General features: G+C 38.7%; 1 protein-coding gene and 1 pseudogene across 13 annotated transcripts in view; one reads left to right on the top strand and one right to left on the bottom strand.

The window, feature by feature from the left end:
- Positions 1-20391, bottom strand: part of abat (4-aminobutyrate aminotransferase) — a 167095-nt gene that overhangs the window by 43791 nt on the left and 102913 nt on the right. For all 13 annotated transcript variants that reach the window (XM_069905443.1, XM_069905442.1, XM_069905439.1 and 10 more), the window contains 2 exons: positions 9889-10006; positions 743-792 (listed from right to left, as the gene is read on the bottom strand). In XM_069905443.1, the coding sequence (XP_069761544.1) occupies positions 743-792; positions 9889-10006 (168 nt within the window). The remainder of the gene's footprint in view (positions 1-742; positions 793-9888; positions 10007-20391) is intronic.
- On the top strand, positions 12086-12698 carry LOC138746872 (ferritin heavy chain pseudogene; annotated as a pseudogene).

A 20391-nucleotide genomic window follows, 5' to 3' on the forward strand; every position in this document is an offset into this window, starting at 1 on the left:
ATTTTATAGCAATATTTGAACCATGATGCTGCTGTGAAACAACACATTTTGTGACACGTTCATGTCAATAAATTCTGATTCGAATGCTCATCTTCAGAAGGATCAATGATCAGAAACCAGCTTCTCTTTCCATGAGATGCTGCTTGACAAGCCATCGTCTTTCGGCATTTCTCGTTCAGTGAGATGACTTGGCTGGCTTATCATCAACTGGGGACCTAACTTGCATGTTACATCCAACATCGTCAGACACGCGCACCTAGTTTAAGCACAACATTGTACCCAGATTACAACCTCCACTTTCGGAAAAGGAAATAGCAATTTGACGTTGTTTTTTAAAAATACTGATTTTTTTTTAAACAGAATTCTCACAAATGAACTCAGCACATACATTCCCTTACTCCGTATACCCAGAGAAAAATATTAAATTTTAAAAACTGATAGAGTAAAAGAAAATGGAAAAATACTGCAAAATGCTGATAACAGTCCCCTTAATTCATGTTAATTCCAAAGAGCTGAATCAAAGCTTACACATGCATTCATAAGAAATATTGAGGAAAGGCCAAATAAATAAAACAGCTACAAACAAATGTGACTATTATAAACAAGGACATTATTAGCTGTTGGCTGTGCTAGCAGAGACACTACAGCTGACTGTCCAGTCTCTTGGCTGGAGTCGATACAATACATTCCAACAGGGGACAAGAAAGTAAATGGGGCAGCAAAAATAAAAACAAGTACATACCACATTATGAGGATTCTGCAGTACTTTGATTAGTGAAGGATGATTGTAACCTAAAAGATTAAAAAAGGACACATTACTAATGAGGCCTGTTTGTTACCTTGCCATCTTTTCTTTTAGTTTAACTTACCCAGCAATATTTTGAATTCAGATCTTGCAGATTAACACTTAAAGTGAATCCACTTTCATTTGCACTTTATAAAAAGAAAAATATATAAACTTCAAGAATGAAGAATGGCTATTTGCAAATTTGTGCTGATCAGCTGTGTAACTGTACATCTCAATCAGATCCCAAATTAAATGCAAATTCAAAACATTTTAAATTCAGGAATAATTCAGGCAGTACATCTGTGAGACCAGTGGTCAAATTGGATTAATAATGTAGATAATTGCCAGGGTTTTAACTCGTTTCAAAATACATTTCATCACAAAAATTGCAATCAGACTGATAGATTTCAATATAGCCCAGTTACAGCAATACAATTAATTTGCAGTGATAAACACTTGAAAGATTATTGTGATTTCACATTTTACCATCATATCTCGGTGTCCTTCTCTGTTGACAGGAAAATGGTCCAAATTACGAACCTACCTGAAGTTCCAGCTCCCAACTTTCTTCATCACAGACTTCTTTGACACTGCCTGTCTTATTTATTGTTCATCCAAACCATTCAAGACTTCACTATCCCAATTCTCTCCTAGCCGCCTACAGTCTTCTTCCATTCAATCTTAAGCTCATTTGAAAGAATCCTCTTTATACTTTAAATTGTCGCGAATTTTATACAAATGACCTATTTATTCTTGCTGTTCTCAATAAAATTCACATCCTCGGACATAACCTCCTGGCCTCACCTCTTCCAAATATCTGTGATCTTCTGTAACCATACAGCTGACATTGGCCACAAGAGCACATATCACCCCGTGATGCACAGCTGAATCAGTGAATTCCTCATGGACCAGATTTCTTCCACAAAATACAAATTGCATTTATCACTGCAGACTGCGGGTGAATTTCTAAGCAACGTTGGCTCATTTTATTGATTTAATAAAGCTGACTACCTTTTTTTTAATAAAAAAATAAGCTTTCAGAAATGGTCGATCAATTTACAATTAAAGACAGTATTTGTAAGTACAGTCAATACTTCGGGTTGAGCATATAAGAACTGCTATTTATATCTTGATATATTACAGCTGGATGTAAGAAAACACATTAATGCAGGGATTATAACATTCTAAGTAAATCCCTTCGATTAGTTTTCAAAAATGTCACTGGAAGTCATTCCAAGAATGTTTTCACTGGTATTCTTTTAAGGACTAAAATGCATTTTTTATACTGTCTGCCAAGATACTTTGGATGCATATTCGTTGTTGTGGCTATCCCTTGTAGTTGAGGACGACGGTCTTCATTCCGTTGATCCACCAAGTGAAGACACCTGTGTGTGTATTTGTTTAACATGTACTTGTTGTTGCACTCCAAGGAGCACACGATACTTCACAAGTCAACCAACTAGTTCCAGTGGCATAAAAAGCACGACGATTGGAGCTGATGGATTTATTGCAGCCTTCATCCACTGTCATAGCCGTTGAGTTCAGAGTAATTTCGTCTGCCTGTTCCACCATTGAGGACTTGGTTGGATTGTTCTTTGTCAGGGACCTCACCCTCAACCTTTATTGCCATGGGTGGCCCTTACCAGGAGCATAGCTCCAGATGGCATCATTCTTGGGATCTGTTAGGTCTGCTTTGTTCATGAATGAGTGAGACAAACACCAGACTGAGTCGAAATCAGGGTTCTTTGTTCTTTATTACCGGATTGTAACACTTGCAACTAACCATGTTAGTCGGAGAATGCATTCTGCCGTTATCAGCAAAATGGTGATTTTTTATACCCTTGGATACGTGCTTAGAACATCATCATATCATTACTTGTCCAATGACTAAAACTGTTGCTATCCTTTCCCTGCTAGCTTCCTGCCTCTCAATCCATCAATGTCTCTCTTATCTTGTAAGTACAAGGATGCATTCACATCTTGTTACAGCCCTGTACAGGGTAACTCCTTACACATTCCCATCTCATGATGTTTTACCTTACAGATCTCAGGACCACACAAGCTTCTCTGCCACGACAAGGTGACAATCCACGGAGATCGGAAGATTTTTATAGGAAATAGCACATCCATTCAACATCTAACAATGAATGGGCCAAGGAACGGTAGATAGGATATAGATATTTAAGGAAGACCTGATGGGTGACTTTTTCACTCACAGGATAGTCCAGATCAAGTTGCCAGAGGAAGAGATAGAAGCAGATGGAATTAACATGTTCAAAGGATATTTGCAAGGTATATGGACAGGAAGGACTCAGAAGGATATGGACAAAATTCTGAAAAAAGGAACTCGCTCAGAGTATCAACTTGGTTGGTATGAGTGAAGTGAGCTGAAGTGTTTCATGCTACATGACTCTTAGCAGTTCTGAAGTAAGGTGTTGATCTGAAACATCTAGTGTTCAATTCTCTCCATGGGTGCTACCTGATTCGTGACTTCCTCCAGCAGTTCGTTTGTTTTGATTATTCATAAGCTATGGGATTTGCTCTTAATATTCCATTCATGTTTACATTAAAAATATTTTTAGCAATGACTAAGTATCTGCCATTCTCCTCTTTTCTCATTGCTATTCATTGAAAAATATTTTAATGGAAATTTTTCAGGGTTTCTGGGGTCATAACAAACCTCTGCCAACTCTTGAGGAAGTAAAGGTGCTGGCATGCTTTCTTCACAATGGCATTGGTGTGTTGGGTCCAGGAAAGATCCTCCGAGATATGACTCCCAAGAAATTACTCTTTGTAATAAAATGAAAATTCTTGTGGCAAGTCAATTCTGAGCAAGTAAGGAATAATTAAAAAGGATGATAAAGAGTCAAGTAGATACAAAAAAGGTCAAAGTGGAAGAGAATAATAGGCTGGAGGATCCAGGTAATGAAGGCTCTGCCCATGCTAGTGTTTGGAGTTGGGTGTTCAGTGGGAAGGGATGAGTGGAGAAATGCATAAGTGAGGAACTGTAAGTTTACAACACAACATCAATCATTCCTCTCTCCATCGTTCAGTACGACGTCCTTTGTTATCAGTTAAAGAACTGAGCTTGGACATTGAGATTGAATTCTGTGGATGAGAAAATGTGCAAGATTGATGTAAGAGGGACAAAGAATGGGGGTTAAATGTAGGTATGGAAATGTTCACAAAGATGTTCATGTTTTGTAGGACACTGAGATAGGAGAATTAAAAGTGAGCAATCTCAGTGAGGGAGATTATCTGCAGTCTAAAACACTCCATGTTCAATAAGCACTTAAGGTCATATGCAGTCTGGTTATGTGTCTCGTCTCAAACGAGCAACAACAGAAGACTCAATTCAAAAGACTTACATTTTAAGTATATTTATTAACACAATTAACCCCACTGTATAGCAAATATACAGATATATATTTATAAACAGTGTGTATGTGAAAGACCCAGACCATTACAGTCTGTCCCTAATATTCAAAAAGGAAAAATCCCCCCCAAAATCTCAGGTCAGTCAGTCAAGTAATTCAGCCCAAAAAAACAGTCCACAGAATTCAATCTCAATGTCCAAGCTCAGTTCTTTAACTGATAACAAAGGACGTCGTACTGAACGATGGAGAGAGGAATGATTGATGTTGTGTTGTAAACTTACAGTTCCTCACTTATGAGGCCCATGCATTTCTCCAGCTGTCACTCCACCTTCTGCTCTCTGCTTCACAGCTGGATTCTCCCTTTGTTCTCAAAGTTCCAGGCAATTGGAGAGTCAGCACTCAGCCGTTCCACAAGTTGCACAGAGTTCTTAGTAGAAATCTATCCTTTATAATGACAGTCCACAGTCCAAAAGGTCAGCCCATGGTCCATAACATATGACATGATGGGGAATGGATCAGTGGAAATAGCTAAAAATCATATATTTCACCTTCCCCCAAATCTCATAAAACACTTGAAATGAACGGATTTACAATAATAGGTAATGAAGAAATTACATTTTGGTCATGAACCTTCAAAGTCAAGAGGCATAAATCTGCAGATTACACAAATGGAAATATATTTGCAAAAGCAAATATTTCTGCCAAGCTTCTGTAAACAAAAACACTGTAGAAAAAAGATTTATTTGATATCATTTACTGAAAAAATATGATTCTCTATTTCAGTTTTAAATCGATCAAGCTTTAATTTATTTAACTATTAGTTCCAGTTGGAACTCTTTGTCCAAGGGCATGGTTTCACAGTTATTATATATATCCTCCAACCAGTATGTTTTTCAGAAAAGAAAACCTACTGCTGTCTTTCCTTTCACTCTGTTGTCTAACATTGGAGTGACTGAGCGTAGTCAACTGAGAAACAAATGAGGAATTGCATCACTTAAATGCTTTTTCGGGAGACAGAACTTATTTGCAGTAGGTCAGAAAATGAAATAAACATATTTTAAAGAACTTCCTCAGCTGTGCCTAGTATTATAATAGTTCATTTTGGTGTAACATTTTCAACAACTTAGATTGGCAGCTCATGAGAATTCATGTACAAATTTCTTGACCTTGGATAATTCATAAAAAGCAAAAAGAAATCCAATAAATACCACTGTTCTTAAGTAAAATAACACAGGCTATTTAATATTCCATTGCTATAGATGCTTTCATTTGTCACCAGGTTACTTGAATTCTAGCTTCTATCCATTAGCTTCCTGTCACTATTGATAAATGCCTCTAGAATACAAACAAAGCCAGCACTAAAACAGTCTGACAGATCCAGTCTTTATGATAAACTCCGTGTTAATCAATGGCGCAGAACCCTGAGTTACAGAGATAACAGCACTGATTAGCCACCTGAGCATTTAATTAGATAATATGTTCACAGGCCGCACAGCCGAAAATGTATTTGCTTGTGGAAATGCTTAGAAATGCTTTAGTCACGTCACAATTTAGGCATCCATCTTAACACTCAGTGGAAAAGTACAAGTGTGTGGGGTTTATGCTTCTTTAAGCCACCTGCTATTTTAACCTCACAAATAATCAGTGAAAATTTATGACACAGAGATCCATTTGAGCCATCATATTTGTGGTGCTGAGAAAGTGTTGCAAATCTAATTCCACCTTGAGGCACTGAATCCTTAATTCTGCAGGTCACAGCTTTTCAAGGACACATCCAAATAGGGTAGAATTCTGTTTCTATCTTGAACATCCTATCAGGCAATGAACTCCAAACTCCCAACAACCTCCTGGTGAAAAGATTTTTCTCAACTTCCCTCAAATCCTTCTACCAAATACTTTAAACCAGTGGTTTTTAACCCTTTTCTTTCCACTCACATCCCACTTTAAATAGTCGCCATGCCATAGGTGCTCTGTGATTAGTAAGGGATTCCTTAAGGTGGTATGTGAGTGGAAAGAAAAAGTTGGGGAAAGCCACTGTTTTAATTGTCCCTAATTGACTCGTTATGTGCTCGGTTTCATAACTCCAAAGGAAATGGGCCAATGACAATTTTTCTCAAGCAAAATATTTGGGATTGGAGCAATGATTCTCAACCTTTTTTCCCCCACTCACATGCACCTTAAGTAATCCCTATGACATAGGTGCTCTGTGATTAAGTAAGTGATTACTTAAAGTGGTATGAGTGGAAAGAAAAAGTTTGAAAATCACTGCTTTAAACCTATGCCCACAGATTTTTGACTTCTCTGTCTGTCTAGGCCCCTTATAACTTTAATTATCACCTGGTTTGCAAATCTGTTATGCTTCCTGAGTGTGCATATAACTCCAAACCCACCCATCCCATGCGATTAACTCTTAAATAAAGTGAAATTATTGAATAATCCATTTGGGGACCACAGTGGTTCAAAATGATGGGTCGTTACCTATCTAATTGGCAATTAAGGATGAACAAACATTGGTCTTGTCAGTGATGTCCAGATTCCGAACAATGAATGAATAATTTAAAAAAAAGTAAATTGACGATACGATAAACACATTGCCCTCCCAAAAAACTTGGAGGTATTTGTACACAAAGAGAATCTACCTGTTAATTTTCATTTCCAATTATAGTAAAACCCCTGTTATCTGGAATTCAAGCAATCAGCTGGCTCAAGGAACTGGCAAAAAAAATAATAATAAAATAAAATTTTTAAAAATCGCAGTAAGTAAATATGTAAAAAATACGAAAGTTTAAAATTGGTGCCTCCTTACAGTCAGTTCACCAATCCATGCAACATTCAATCTCAAGCAACCGGCAAATTCACTTATCTGTCATCTACCAATCCCTATAGGTGCCAGATAAGAGAGGGTTTTACTTCATTTTTAATTTTTTTGAAATTTGGAATTTGTTTCTGAATATTTTTATTGCATTCCAAGAAGTTGCAAAAATGCCTGCTTTGATTTTCCGAATATTTAAATGTAATTTTGGAGAAGAAAAAGAAGTTCTTATTTTGATATTGGCGTTCATAAAGATCATGAATGGCCAAGGGTGAGGATACCAGCTCTGGCTGGATACATTTTTGGAGGATGCATCAGTTGACTTCCTGCAACTGGTCATTAGAGTTATAATCTGTGATAGTACAGACCTATCACCAATGTATATAGTTACAGTATCTAGACTGTGCTTACAGCGATTGGCTGAGAGCTAAGCCACGCCTAACGTCTGGGCCTTAAAGGGTTGTGTCCCTAGCCAGGTCGGATCATTCCGGATTGGTCGGCCACCTGTGAAGAGCTCCTATCTTTTGCTAATAAAAGTCTTTGGTTCTTTCGACGAGCTCTACATAGTCATAAGACATAAACACACCATTTGGCTCAGGTCATCCATGTCACCAACCTGGTCCATATCCTTCGAAGGCTTTCCAGTCCCCATATCAGTCTGCACGCTGATATTGTGCTTGCTTTAACAGTTGCCCCTGATACCTCATTCTAGATGTGGACCACACTCTGATTGGAAAAGTTGTCTCTTATGTCCCTCTTATATCTTTCCCTTTTACTTTAAACCTATTCCCTCTATTTCTTAGCGTCATCCATCTCTGGGAAAAAACCTACAAACATTGACGTTGTTCATCTCCATTAGGAATTTGTAAACCTCTATAAGATCACCCCTCAGCCTTCTTTGCTCTAGGATAGGCTCTCCAAAGTCAGGGAGGGGGGGTTGTCAATGGGACTATCCAAGGGGTCAATAAACGCGGGGTTGGGTGGGTTGTTGATTGAACTTTTGGGGTCGAAAAAGTTGTAGAGCCCAAGGTTCCTGCTCCTGCTGGGAGCCCGACTTCACCTTGAAACATCATCAAGGTGATTTATCTCTAAAAGATGCACATATTGTTGCACCTTTAGCAACCAATGGACAGGGAAGGTTGTCAGATGTATGGCTGCTATCCATATAGCAGCCATACACAAGGTGCATAAAGGGCTCTTATGGGAATATGGACAAAGCCATAATCAGAGCATTCTGTTGCCTTCTCAATATTCCATTGCCTTGAGGATATCACTTGTGGGGTTGAATTCATCCCATTAAGAGGACCAGACAATCACTGGGGGTCAGATCATTTCAATATGTTGATGTGGATGAGAATCAAAAGAACCAAATAATGAGAGGAGAAAGAAAAATTATTGGGAAAACATTTAACTCATGGAATAGGACAGTAACAGATGTTTTGATCAATACTTTAACCCTTTAATTCACACTAAAAGGAGGATTTGAGCATGATGTTTTTGTTTTTTCTGATTTCTCACTCAAGGTTGTGGATTGTATTTTTAAGCCTCAATTTATGGTAAACTTCAATCTATGAGAGGTGTTGCCTCAAGAAGGCAGCCAACATTACAAAGGACCCTCCTCACCCTGGTCACAGCCTCTCCTCATTGTTACCTTTGGGATTAAGGTGCAGAATCCAGAAGTCCAAAACTTCTTGGTTCTAGAACAGTTTATCAATGATCAGGCTCTTGAACCTCTCCTTACTACCCTAACCATAAACTACTCCTGGATCACCCACAAGTCCTGCCCGCACGATTGAAATGCCGGTTTTTTTAAAAAAAACTATGAATCTTTATCTATCCTTTATATTTATTATCACTTTACATTGAGGGATAATTTAATGTATATTATTAAAAGTTGATGCATCTTACGTGGCTGTTTTGCTGCAGAAAGGAAAAGTTTCGCTGCTCATGTAGATTGTACTCGGTGTATGAGAGTAAACACATGATCATGCTTTTAACACTGGAAATGGGTGACATTCAAATAGCAACATCATGGGGTCACACCTAAAACCAATATAACTACAGATACATTAATGTGAACACCAAACAAAAGAACCCAATCCAACTTCCTGATGGCTGCACACACCTCCAGAAATGATCGCCAACATGATCCAATCCAGGTTAAATTATCATTGTACATGATTGCTTAAAATTCCTGCCTTCAACTGATCAAAATTTATGTACTTTTACTTTTGTCTGCTTGAGATGGGGGTCAGATGGAAACATATATGCTAAACATATATGCTGGAAACAGGGCTAGTCGGTAGTTGGTGTACATAGAAGTGAGCCACTTGATGGGCAATCCACAACCTTGAGTGAGAAATCAGAAAAAACAAAAACATCATGCTCAAATCCTCCTTTTAGCGTGAATTAACAATGATTGTGGAAGGGAAGGAAATGAAAGTGAACTCCTCAGCCCGAGCACCATGTGACCAGATATTGCCATCTTCTCAGTAGAATCTACAGCCAAATTTCAGTGAAGGCCTCCTTGCATAAATCAACAGGTTTTCAGAAAGTCTCCTATACTGGTCATCACCATGGATGGGACATTCATTTCAGTTCCTGAAGTCTCCAGAGCAATCCTGGAAAACAGACAACACTAATCAAGAGTGAATAGGTGGCCAAATAATCTTCCCAGTTTGGAGGATCTGGTGAAGGTAAATCACAGGTCTAAACTTCCTAATAAAAAATAATTCAGATGACCAACTTAATTGATACCCATGAAAAAAAAATATAATTGCAGTGTAATATGCTAAATGAAGAAATTATCTGAAGGATAAAAGCCAGGTTATAAAATCTCTTTCGTGAGCTGTGCAGCTCCCAATATAAGGTGGTAGCTCCTAATGTAAGGTAGTAAAAGACGTGGCCCTTACCTATCGGGATGGAAGAGATCTGGGTGTAAAGATCCAACATCCTGTTGCCATCAACATCCACCAAGTAGTTACCCCGACTCTCCTCATAGTCGCAAAAGAAATTCACTGCTCCCACATTCTGAGAGATAGAAAGAGAAAAAAAAACTAAATTGTAATGGGACAGAGAATAAAATATATTCACATGTCATCAGAGTTCAGTTTAAAATTTAATTTCTTTTTAAATTTAAATCTTTTTAATTAAAAAAATTAGACATACACCACAGTAACAGGCCATTTGGCCCATGAGTCCATGCTCCCAATTTACACTCCGTTAACCTACACCCCCGGTACGTTTTTGGAATGGTGGGAGGAAACTGGAGCCCCCGGAGAAAACCCTCGCAGATACAGAGAGAACATACCAACTCCTTACAGACAACATGGGATTCAAACCCCAGTCCAGTCCCAATTGCTGGGACTGTAAAGGTGCCGTGACAACTGCTATTAAAGCAGGACCTGCAACGACTGTGCCAGAAAATTCACATGGCATTGGCCTTGATAAAGGAAACTCAGATCTTTCTGACAGAACATCTCATCTGTTTGTACAGTAGGTGGGATTGTGAGCATTTCAGAGCCAAACCAACAGCACAGCTTTCCAACTGTGCACTGTGGGAGATGGATTGTATCCTGAATGATAATTATTCATTCTATGCAAGCAAGTAATTGTGACTTTAGTTCACTTGCTCATCTATGCTTCACCATTAGATATTCTTTATGAGATGCACAAATGTATCATTTCGGCAGAACTTAGAAACTCAAAAATGTGCAAGTTATGCAAAGAATTTTGTAATTAACCTTCCATGTTGCTCCTCTTTGTTCATACAAAAATTAGAATTATTCCTCTGCAGTTTAATATTAAATGAGATATTTTTAATGATTTAAATTTTATTGAGTTCTTTTAAAAAAGTTTCCCCAAACCCTTGAGTCAGTGTTTTAGTTTATGTAAATCATTAAGTTATAAAACATAAATATAGCCATAAAATAGAAACAAACATGGCAGCAAAAAATATCAATAACCATACATGTCTATTTAGACCTCTAATAACAGAAAAAACTGCTTCACCGCTACATCGACCACATTTCCATCCCCCTCCCAGGAAACCTAGATTTTGCCCCATTTTTGAGTATAGATGTCCAATTTATCAAACTGTAAGACGTGTTTCAACGCCACCATTTTTGAGGCCCAATCCTGACATGATGGTTCCCCAAATTTTTCCAACCTCTAAATATAATTTGTCTTCCTGCTATTATACTTGTCTGAATCCAGTTTTGTATCTATCCCCAAATAACCCAAATGTGTCTCCCAAGACAGAGTCGTGGAACAAAAAGGAATAATATAAATTTAAATATAAATTATATAAACTATTCATATAAATATAAATTTTAATTATGTACAATTCTTGGTGCTGGGACTGAAACATTTAGATAAACCAGAATTGATTCAAGGTTCACATTTTAGGCTTATATTCCATTTACATTATGGTTCTGGTGAGGAAAAACATTTTAATATTGTTTCAATGAGGATGCAAAATAATTTCAAAATTGTGCTGCAATTGGAATTCATCAGTAAGTGATTCATTCCTTAAAAAACATTCTGTTAGGTTCAGTTGTATTAACTCTCCAAAAGAAGAAAAGGCAGATTTTCTGGATTAATCTTCCTTATCATTTCTTGTTTCCCAAATCACTTGCAGATGGAAGTCCATGTCTGTAAAAATGGTCAAGTATCTCAATGAAAATGTTGTCAATTCATCCCTTGAAATATTTTTCCTCCTTGACCCCATGGTGGAATTTGATGTAGGAATAGATGTTTATACCTGGAATCCAGTTTCCATAGTGGGGTACATAATCATCTCAAAAGACCAACCATAATACTACGCCAACATCCTTTCATTTTTTTCCATTTCATTCCACTTTCATAAGCCAGCACAGAGAATAAATGGCACATCAGGTTGTGTAGATAGATGTCAGAAGCTCATGACCATGAATCTCTATCCAAGTTAATTCTAGTATAGAAGCCAGATAGCCTCCAAATGGAATTACCCTTAACCAGAGACAGCTTCGAGAACCCGGGTTGTATTCTTGCCTCAACAGTATTTGAACTGAATAGAACCCCCCAAACCTTGCCTTCAAGAAAGACTTTTATTTCTTTTTTGATATGAGCAACTGTTTTGTGTCGGAGCCAGTGTAGAAGATGACTTCCCAAGTGCGCCAGAATTACCACCTGGATTGCGAAGCCAGCGTCAACCGGCAGATCAACATGGAGCTTTATGCTTCCTACGTCTACCTGTCCATGTTAGCTTACTTTGATCGGAATGATGTGGCTTTGAAGAACTTTGACAAGTTCTTCCTGGATCAGTCCCTCGAGGAGCGGGAGCACATGGAGAAACTGATCAAGTTTCAGAACCAGTGTGGGGGACGTGTGATTCTCCAGGATGTTTCGAAACCTGACTGAGACAAGTGGCGCAATGGTCTCGAAGCCCTGCAGTGCACCCTGCACCTGGAAAAGACCGTCAACCAGTCTCTCCTGGATCTCCACAAACTTGCTTCTGATAAGAATGACCCTCGTATGTGTGACTTCCTGGAGACTCACTACCTGCATGAGCAGGTGGAGTCCATAAAGAAGCTTGGAGACATGATCACCAATCAGACTCGTATGGGCGCTCCTCAGTCTGGCATGGCCGAGTATCTGTTTGACAAGCATACACTAGGAGAGAGCAGCTAGAACAGCATACCTCAGGAAATCAGTGGGCCAACCATTCCATTTTCAACACGCCGATGCATGACGTCAATTTTAAATGGTGTTGACTTGTTTGTGAATTAAGTGGAAGAGGTAAATCAAATGTGAAACAAACTTTGTACCTGGTTTCTTTTAAAAGAAGGAAAAACATGTAAACTGGCACAATTGCTAAATAAATTTGGCAAAAGTTAAAAAAAAAACAGAGACAACTTCTGGTTGAAGAGTAAAACCCCAAAGTCTGCAGACACAGTGATTGAAGTAAAAACACGACACTGGAGAAATTCAGTATGTCAAACAGTGTACTTCATATAACAAAGATAAAGTAAAACCCTGGTATTAGACTCCTATGGGGATAGGTAGATGCCGGATAAGTGAATTTTACGTTTGCTTGACATTGCGTGTTGAGTGATTGGTGATCTAACAACTAGGGGGGGCGCCAATTTTAAACTTTTGTAGTTTTATCTACAGTAAAATCCCCGTTATCCTGAATTGAAGAAACCTGCAGCCTCAAGCAAGACAATTGTGGAAAATTACATCGGTAAAAAATACAAATGTTTAAAATTGGCATGCCCTAGCGGTTAGTTCACCAATCATGCAACACTCAATCTTAAAAATGGAAAATTCATTTATCTGGCATCTACCAATTCCCATTGGTGCTGGATACTGGGGGTTTTACTGAATTTATTTTCTGCTATTTTTTTGCCAGTTGCTTGAATTCAATTTTAATGCACACAACCAATATTTTGGGCTTCCGCCCTTCATCCAGGCATGAGCAAAATGTAGGCAAGTGCCCAACGAAAATGGTGGGGTCTGTCACAAACAAAGGCTTCTGTTTAGTGGGTTCCTATCAAGCCCTCTTCTAATTCCACTGTGTTAATAAACACAAGGTTAAATGTGTGAATGAAATTGGCAATCGAATGATACAAGGGCAGGTTGAGTAAATTACAAACAACTATAGGAAATCAAAATGCTGGAAGTCTGAAATATAAAGCAGAAAAATATTAGAAGCAAAGTACAGGTCAGTCAGCATCTATGACTGACAAAGGGTCTCCAACCTGAAGGTTAACGGTTTCCAGTGTTTTCTGTTTTTAATTTGTGAATCTATCTCCTTTCATGCAGTTGTTAAATTCATTGTTCCAAAATACTGATCTGTATTTTTTATTAAACAAAATCCTTGACTAGAATAAATTAAAGGCCATAAGACTGGCTGAAAACTCACTTGATGCAACACGAGCAGCTGAATAGATAGAGATAAGTCCCAGACTGATGTTGTGTCTGATCTTTATTTCCCTTAATAGTAATCCTGCAGGTCCCCCGTGGCAGAGCTTTAGCTGATGTTATTGTAACCAACTTAAACTACCCAGTAACGATTAGCTTTTCAGTACTGATTTTTCAAATATCAATCAGAATTCTCAAAACAGCCTTTGCAACCATTCTCACAGCTGTTCATTTTATCTGGCAAGGATTCCTGCACCGGGACAGCATGGTTAGTGTAGCGGTTAGCTCAACACTGTTACAGCGTGTTGTATGTGGATTGTGGAGGAACACGTGGCCTCCCTGTCTGTCTGGAATATTATGGATGGTCACGTGTCTTCCCTGTCTGAAACTTATTCTAAGCTGCATCACCTGCCAATCAAGGTAGGACTCCGGCCACCCATTAGTGCAGACTTTGCCATTGGCTCATTTAAATTACTCAGTGTCATCACTAGTTAGACACCCATCTTAAAACTGTATAAAACATAGATGCACTCCACAATTTTTTCTCTCTGCCTCATGGTCCGAGCCCTGGACATCGCTCCATGCCAGGTTGCTACTGTGGACATCACTGGAAGTGTTCTGGGTTAGGTGTGCACTACACTTAAGCTGAGCCATAGAGAGTTGCACACCTGTTGTTACAGGGAATCGAGAGTGTGGTTGAAAGTCCCTGTCTGTGAAGTGTGTACACGTGTGGGAGCACGTAGAAGATAGGCGGCCACTGGTGTCGGAGTCCAACCTGGGTCCGATGTGAATGCCTATACAGTTGTTTAGCAGTAGAGTAATTAATTAAGTATCATTTGACATTTTCTCCAGTTTGTCTCCTGTGTGTTTCATAAAGTTACCTTTGTAACAATTGTGTCCAGACTCGCCTCTCTGTGAACCCACCAAACATGATAATTTCCAAACACAACACAGTACCAGTGACTCGAGTTCTTATCCAGCACTGTTCATAAGGAGTTTGTACATTCTCTCAGTATCTCCATGGGTTTCCTCCGGGTCCTTCAGTTTCCTCCCACCTTTCAAAACGTGCAGGAGTTTGTAGGTCTATTGGGTATAAATGGGCAGCATGGGCTTGTGTGCCGGAAGGGCCCATTACCATACCGTATGTTTAAATTTAAATATAATTAATTTAAATGTATATTATAACCTGTGCCATGACAGGGAGTAGTAATCTTGTAATATATCTATTTGATTGTCCACCTTTGATAATTGCTCATATCCATGCCAGCAGGGAGCATGATGCTTTGGGAGTTTATTCTGTGATTTTTTTTTGTCCTTTGGTAATTTCATTTTGGATAATCTCTGCAAGGTCGGCGTTTGCAGATGATCATTCCGAGCATGCACTACGAATACAAATAAAGTTCCTACAGGAGTAAACTTAGTGTTCTTTATATTGTAATGGCATAATTGTAGACCAATCACAGCCCAAATCTCTCCGTTATATCCAGTGATCTGTTTTAAAACAACAGCAGTGAGCTCAACAATGCTGTAAGAAAATTAGTGTTGACAATCTCAAAGACAGCACAACTTCATGTCTCACAAACAGGAGCTGCAAAGTGTCCATGTCCAGACAACCCTGAGGTCCTGTACAATTGGCATCGATGAAGAGATTTTGCTTCTCTACCAGAAATCACCAGAACTTGTTTGATAAGAATTATCAGCAGATCCAGGAACGGAATGACCATAAACTCAAGGTACCCTTAGAATAAAAATTCCACCACACTTCACTCATTGGCAGGACCACTTCAAAGAATTCTTCAACAACAGATCTGTCCTTGATGTGAATACAATTAACTCTATTTCACAGCAAATAACTTGGTCCAGTCTTATTTCCTTTGACCAATATGAACTCAAAGGGGGCTATAAATATCAAATCAAAAGGAAGAAGGTGCTGGTATTTGAAATCTTGGCAGAATCACAAATTGACAACCTCAGTGCCTCTATAATGAAAAGAGGACAGACTAGAGAGCTTCAGGGACATTTTTACTGTGATCATCTTCAAGAGGCGTCCACCTGGGACATCCACAATAGATTCTCCCTGCACTCAGTGCAAGTCATTGCAAGGATCCTCCACAACTATTTTCTCCCAACACACAGATGCTGCTTTAAAATTGCAAAATGGATTAATCCTCTCTGTGGGACAATTTCAAGAAATGCAGGGAGGATTCATTCCTTCCCCTTACATTATCTGGTTATACTTGTTCCCTTACTTGCTCTCTATCTCCACATCCCCTGTGTCTCTCATTTTCAACCCTTGTCCTTCCACTTCATCCTCCACCTGAATTGAATTGAATCAAATTGAATTGTAAAGTATCATAAGAGCTAAGATACAGGGAAATCCTTTGTTTTGCATGCCAGCTAGTCAAGTCAATCCATACTTAAATTCTGCAGCAATACACTCAACGTATATCGCAGCATCCATGGAAGGCAATAGTAAATCAATGTTTTGGTCCAAAACCGTCCATTATGAATCCGTATTTAATAATGCCAGGTAGTGCATTAATAAAACAAAGTGCAGGATATAAAAAAGAATGCAGTTAAACAATATGAGTGTATATCTTTTACCGATGAGAAGTCCATTCAAGATTCTGTCAATTGTGGGGTGGAAGCTGCTATTGAATCTGCAGGTTCATGTTGACCCAATGGAAGACAAGAGAAGAAAGTGCGTCCAGGGTGGGATAAGTCCTTTAATATATTTGAATCTTTCATAAGGCAGCATGAGGTTCTGATAAGCTAATGGAAGGGAGGTTAGCTTCCATAATAGCTTGAGCTTATTCACAGACTAAACACTACATTCAAGATTTCCTCCTCATCCTTCTTTTTTCTGGTTCTGAGCATTTGGAGCCAGTGAAGTAAAGGATACCAATCTATACAGTGAGTCCAGAAAAAAAAAGGAAGACTTGGTTCATTAATAGACTAGCCCAGCCAACAGAATTATATTGATGACACTTGAGAACTGAATTATATTTGCATACTTGTATGCAACAATTTCCCAAATATTTTATTCATAATTGATAATCTTGAGGTAATGAAGACAAAAGTTCTACACACTGTGAACCAGCCGAAGTTGGACATCACATACAACCCTGAGATTCCTTTTTCCTGCAGGCGCGGCAGAATCACCACTTATTGGCAGTGCAAAATAAAAGTGCACACAGCATATCCATGTAAACAAATAAAGATCTGTAAAAAGATAATGAATGTAAACAAACTGTGCAATACAGAGAGAATAAAGAAAATCAATAAAGTGCTCAAATAACAGTCCTTAAATGAGTCCCTGATTGAGTTTGTTGTTGAGGAGTCTATTGGTGCAGGGATAACAGCTGTTCCTGAACCAGGTGGTATGAATCTTGTGACATCTATACCTCTTTCCTGATGGCAGCAGCAAGAACAGTGCATGTGCTGGTTGGCGTGGGTCTTTATGATCGCTGCTGTCCTCCGATGGCAGTCTTCCACATACTCAATAGCGTTTTGCCTGTGAAGTCCTGGGCTGTGTCCACTACCTTTTGGAGGGCTTTACACTCAGGAGTAGTGGCGTCCCCATTCCAGACTTTAATGAAGCTGGTCAGCACACATATGTAGAAATTTGACAGGGTTTTTGGTGTCATACCAAACCTCCCCATACTCCTGAGGGAGTAGAGCCACTGATGTGCTTTCTTCACGATGCCATTAGTGTGTTGGGTCCAGGAAAGATCCTCCCAAGATAAGGATTCTAAAGAACTTAAATTTGCTCACCCTTTCCACCTTCGATCCCCACAATATCACTGGACTGCATACCTTTGGCTTTCGCTTCCTGAAGTCGACAATCAGCTTCGTAGTTTTGGTGAGATTGAGTGTAAGGTTGTTGGGGCACCCTTCAGCCAAGTTTTCAATCATCCACCTGTATGTTGACTCGTCATTTATCACTGGCAAATTTCTAGTTGGTGTTATTGACATAATGAGCCACACAGTCATAGGTGTAAAGTGAGTAGAGCAGGGGGATAAAAACACAGCCCCCTGGTGCTCCGGTACTGATGGAGATTGTGGAGAGGTTCTTACCAATCCTCATTGATTGTAGCCTGGAGGTGATGAAATCCATGATCTAATTACAGTTTCCGTCCACCATCTTTATTTAAACTAAATTGGTCAAAATTTACACATTTTAGATGAACACACCAATTCGATTTACCCAATATATGAGGCATGTTAGATATAGAAGAATTGCTTGGTATTTGATCACATTATAAAACACCAGTAGAGAATGGGTATGCAATAAAGGCATACCATCTACACAATGCAAATCATAGGTCTCGTAGTACATGTGCACTCATGCTTTACCAAAAGGCTCTTTTACTTTCAATAAATTAAGTACTCTATCTTACACAGTTTGCTATATTTAAAATGACAGGATAAGTTGCGTTTAAAAAATAATGCTGCCGAATTTTGTCACATTGCCAATTTTGCTGAACAAGGCACCTTTGTGCTATGTAACTATGGCTTTATAAATCTTTTTAATAATGAGAACTGGGAATTAACGAGGATTTAATTTTGATCTCCACATAACAAGTAATTAAATCACAAGGCACATTTTCACTCAACTGCTTGTGAAAATCCACTTCTGAAACACTTCAGTGCTTCTGTAACTGGTGTTTATCTCAAAGCACTCCACTGCCATCTGCCACGTTAGAATGCTCACTTCTTAAATTAAAAAAAAAATCTTTCACTGATATTCAACAGACTGATAGAAAACCAACCAGTTGCCTGTTTCATAGCAGATAAAATAAAAAAGGCCCAAAACTCCAAAACTAAAACAGCATCTGAAAGTTTAATTAATATTTTGGAAGGAGCCGATTTATCTCAACTAAATCTGTGCAATTGACTACTTTTTCTCACCATTTTTCCCCCGGAGATCAAATCATCCAAACTATTGACCTACCAGGCTTTTGAGTTTTTGCAGCTATTTCTGTCACTCTATGATAAATTCATCACTGGCTTTCAGGGACATCTAGCAATTTGCTCACCAAAGAGGAGGTGGATTGGGTGCTGATGAGCTCTCAGCTTTTAAGGTGCATCAGCAACTGGCTCAGTTTCCATCCGATTTCAGACCAAAAGCATGCTGATCTCCTGACCAATTGTACTTGGCACAATCAGCTGATACACAGAACTGTTCAAGCATTAGCTCAGGCAGCCATTCCCCTGAGTGGGAGATAATCAGATTCTCTGTTGTGTAGAATGAGGCACATTCACTTGATGAATCTGGTGTCCTTCCAAAATACCGAAAAATACAAAACAGTCTTTGATCTCTGCACCAAATAATTCAAGTCCTTGAAAACTGGCTGGAAATATGTTGCCTCCGTTTCGGGTACGAAGGCCAGAATAAGGCTCAAACTAGGAGGTTAGATCTTGCACTCCATCTGAATCTGTCAGTGGCTTGACAGACATCACTTTCATGAAACAAATTTTAGAACACTATTCACCACTAGTGCACTGGGGAATGAAGGAGAATGTGATCATGACCATCTGCCATAATCAATAGTGCTACGGAGAGGGAGGGGTAGGGGTGGGAGGAGAAATCCTGACTCCAGGGAAAAACTGAAAACATATCTGTTTATTAAAAATAACTTTGCCATATCTAGAGCCACTAGAATCTACTTCATTTGATCCTAACCAAGTCCCAGCATGTGTCTTGATTACCATATACCAGGAAATCTCCTATACTACTATGTAGCTGACCAGTGTGTCTGAGGAATAGCTTGCTCGACTATCAGAAGGGTTGATTTTTAGTCCCTCTTGAAACACAGGAGATTGATCTCAGAAAATGAAAGCAGCACAGCATGTGACCATTAACGAAGGGATAACTATAAAAGCACCAAGGGAACAATGTGTTTCATGAATCAAAGGTTTCTCCTGATTGATTTTACCCAATCTAGGGAAATATAAACCTAGAGAAAACGTGCTTGAAAGCTATCACCTATCAAATGTTTCTAATTTGTTATAATGTGCCCAGCAGTTCTAAGTGCTGGTTAAAAAAACCCACAATGTATAAAAAGTGTATAATGTAAAGTGTATAAAAAGTGTGTATAATGTTTGACCTGCTGAGTTTCTCCAGCATTCTGCAGAATTGCCTGTTTTGTTTTAGGAAAGTGCTAATTGAGCATTTATAGATGTAAGGAAAAAACACTGAAATCACAGAGATTAGTTTTAGCTTTTACCACATTGATAGCCAGACAAGTAATCTTACTGTCTGATGTCTGGACGGGTGGGAGGGGGGGGGGGGGGGGGGCGGGGGTCACCATTAGATCCAGATTTTTGCTTTTATTTATTATACAAGGTAAACTTCTTTTGAATATTTTACTTTTCATTTTTCATAAATATATAAAGTAAAATCTTCAGTATCACAATACATTAAATCTTTTCATATATAAACAATGAAAATCCTTCCCCCCAACTTCCTACAAAATAAAAAAAACCACACACCATCAGAGCTCACAGTT

Source organism: Narcine bancroftii, chromosome 12 (genome assembly GCF_036971445.1).
Source record: "Narcine bancroftii isolate sNarBan1 chromosome 12, sNarBan1.hap1, whole genome shotgun sequence".
NCBI classification, from domain to species: domain Eukaryota; kingdom Metazoa; phylum Chordata; class Chondrichthyes; order Torpediniformes; family Narcinidae; genus Narcine; species Narcine bancroftii.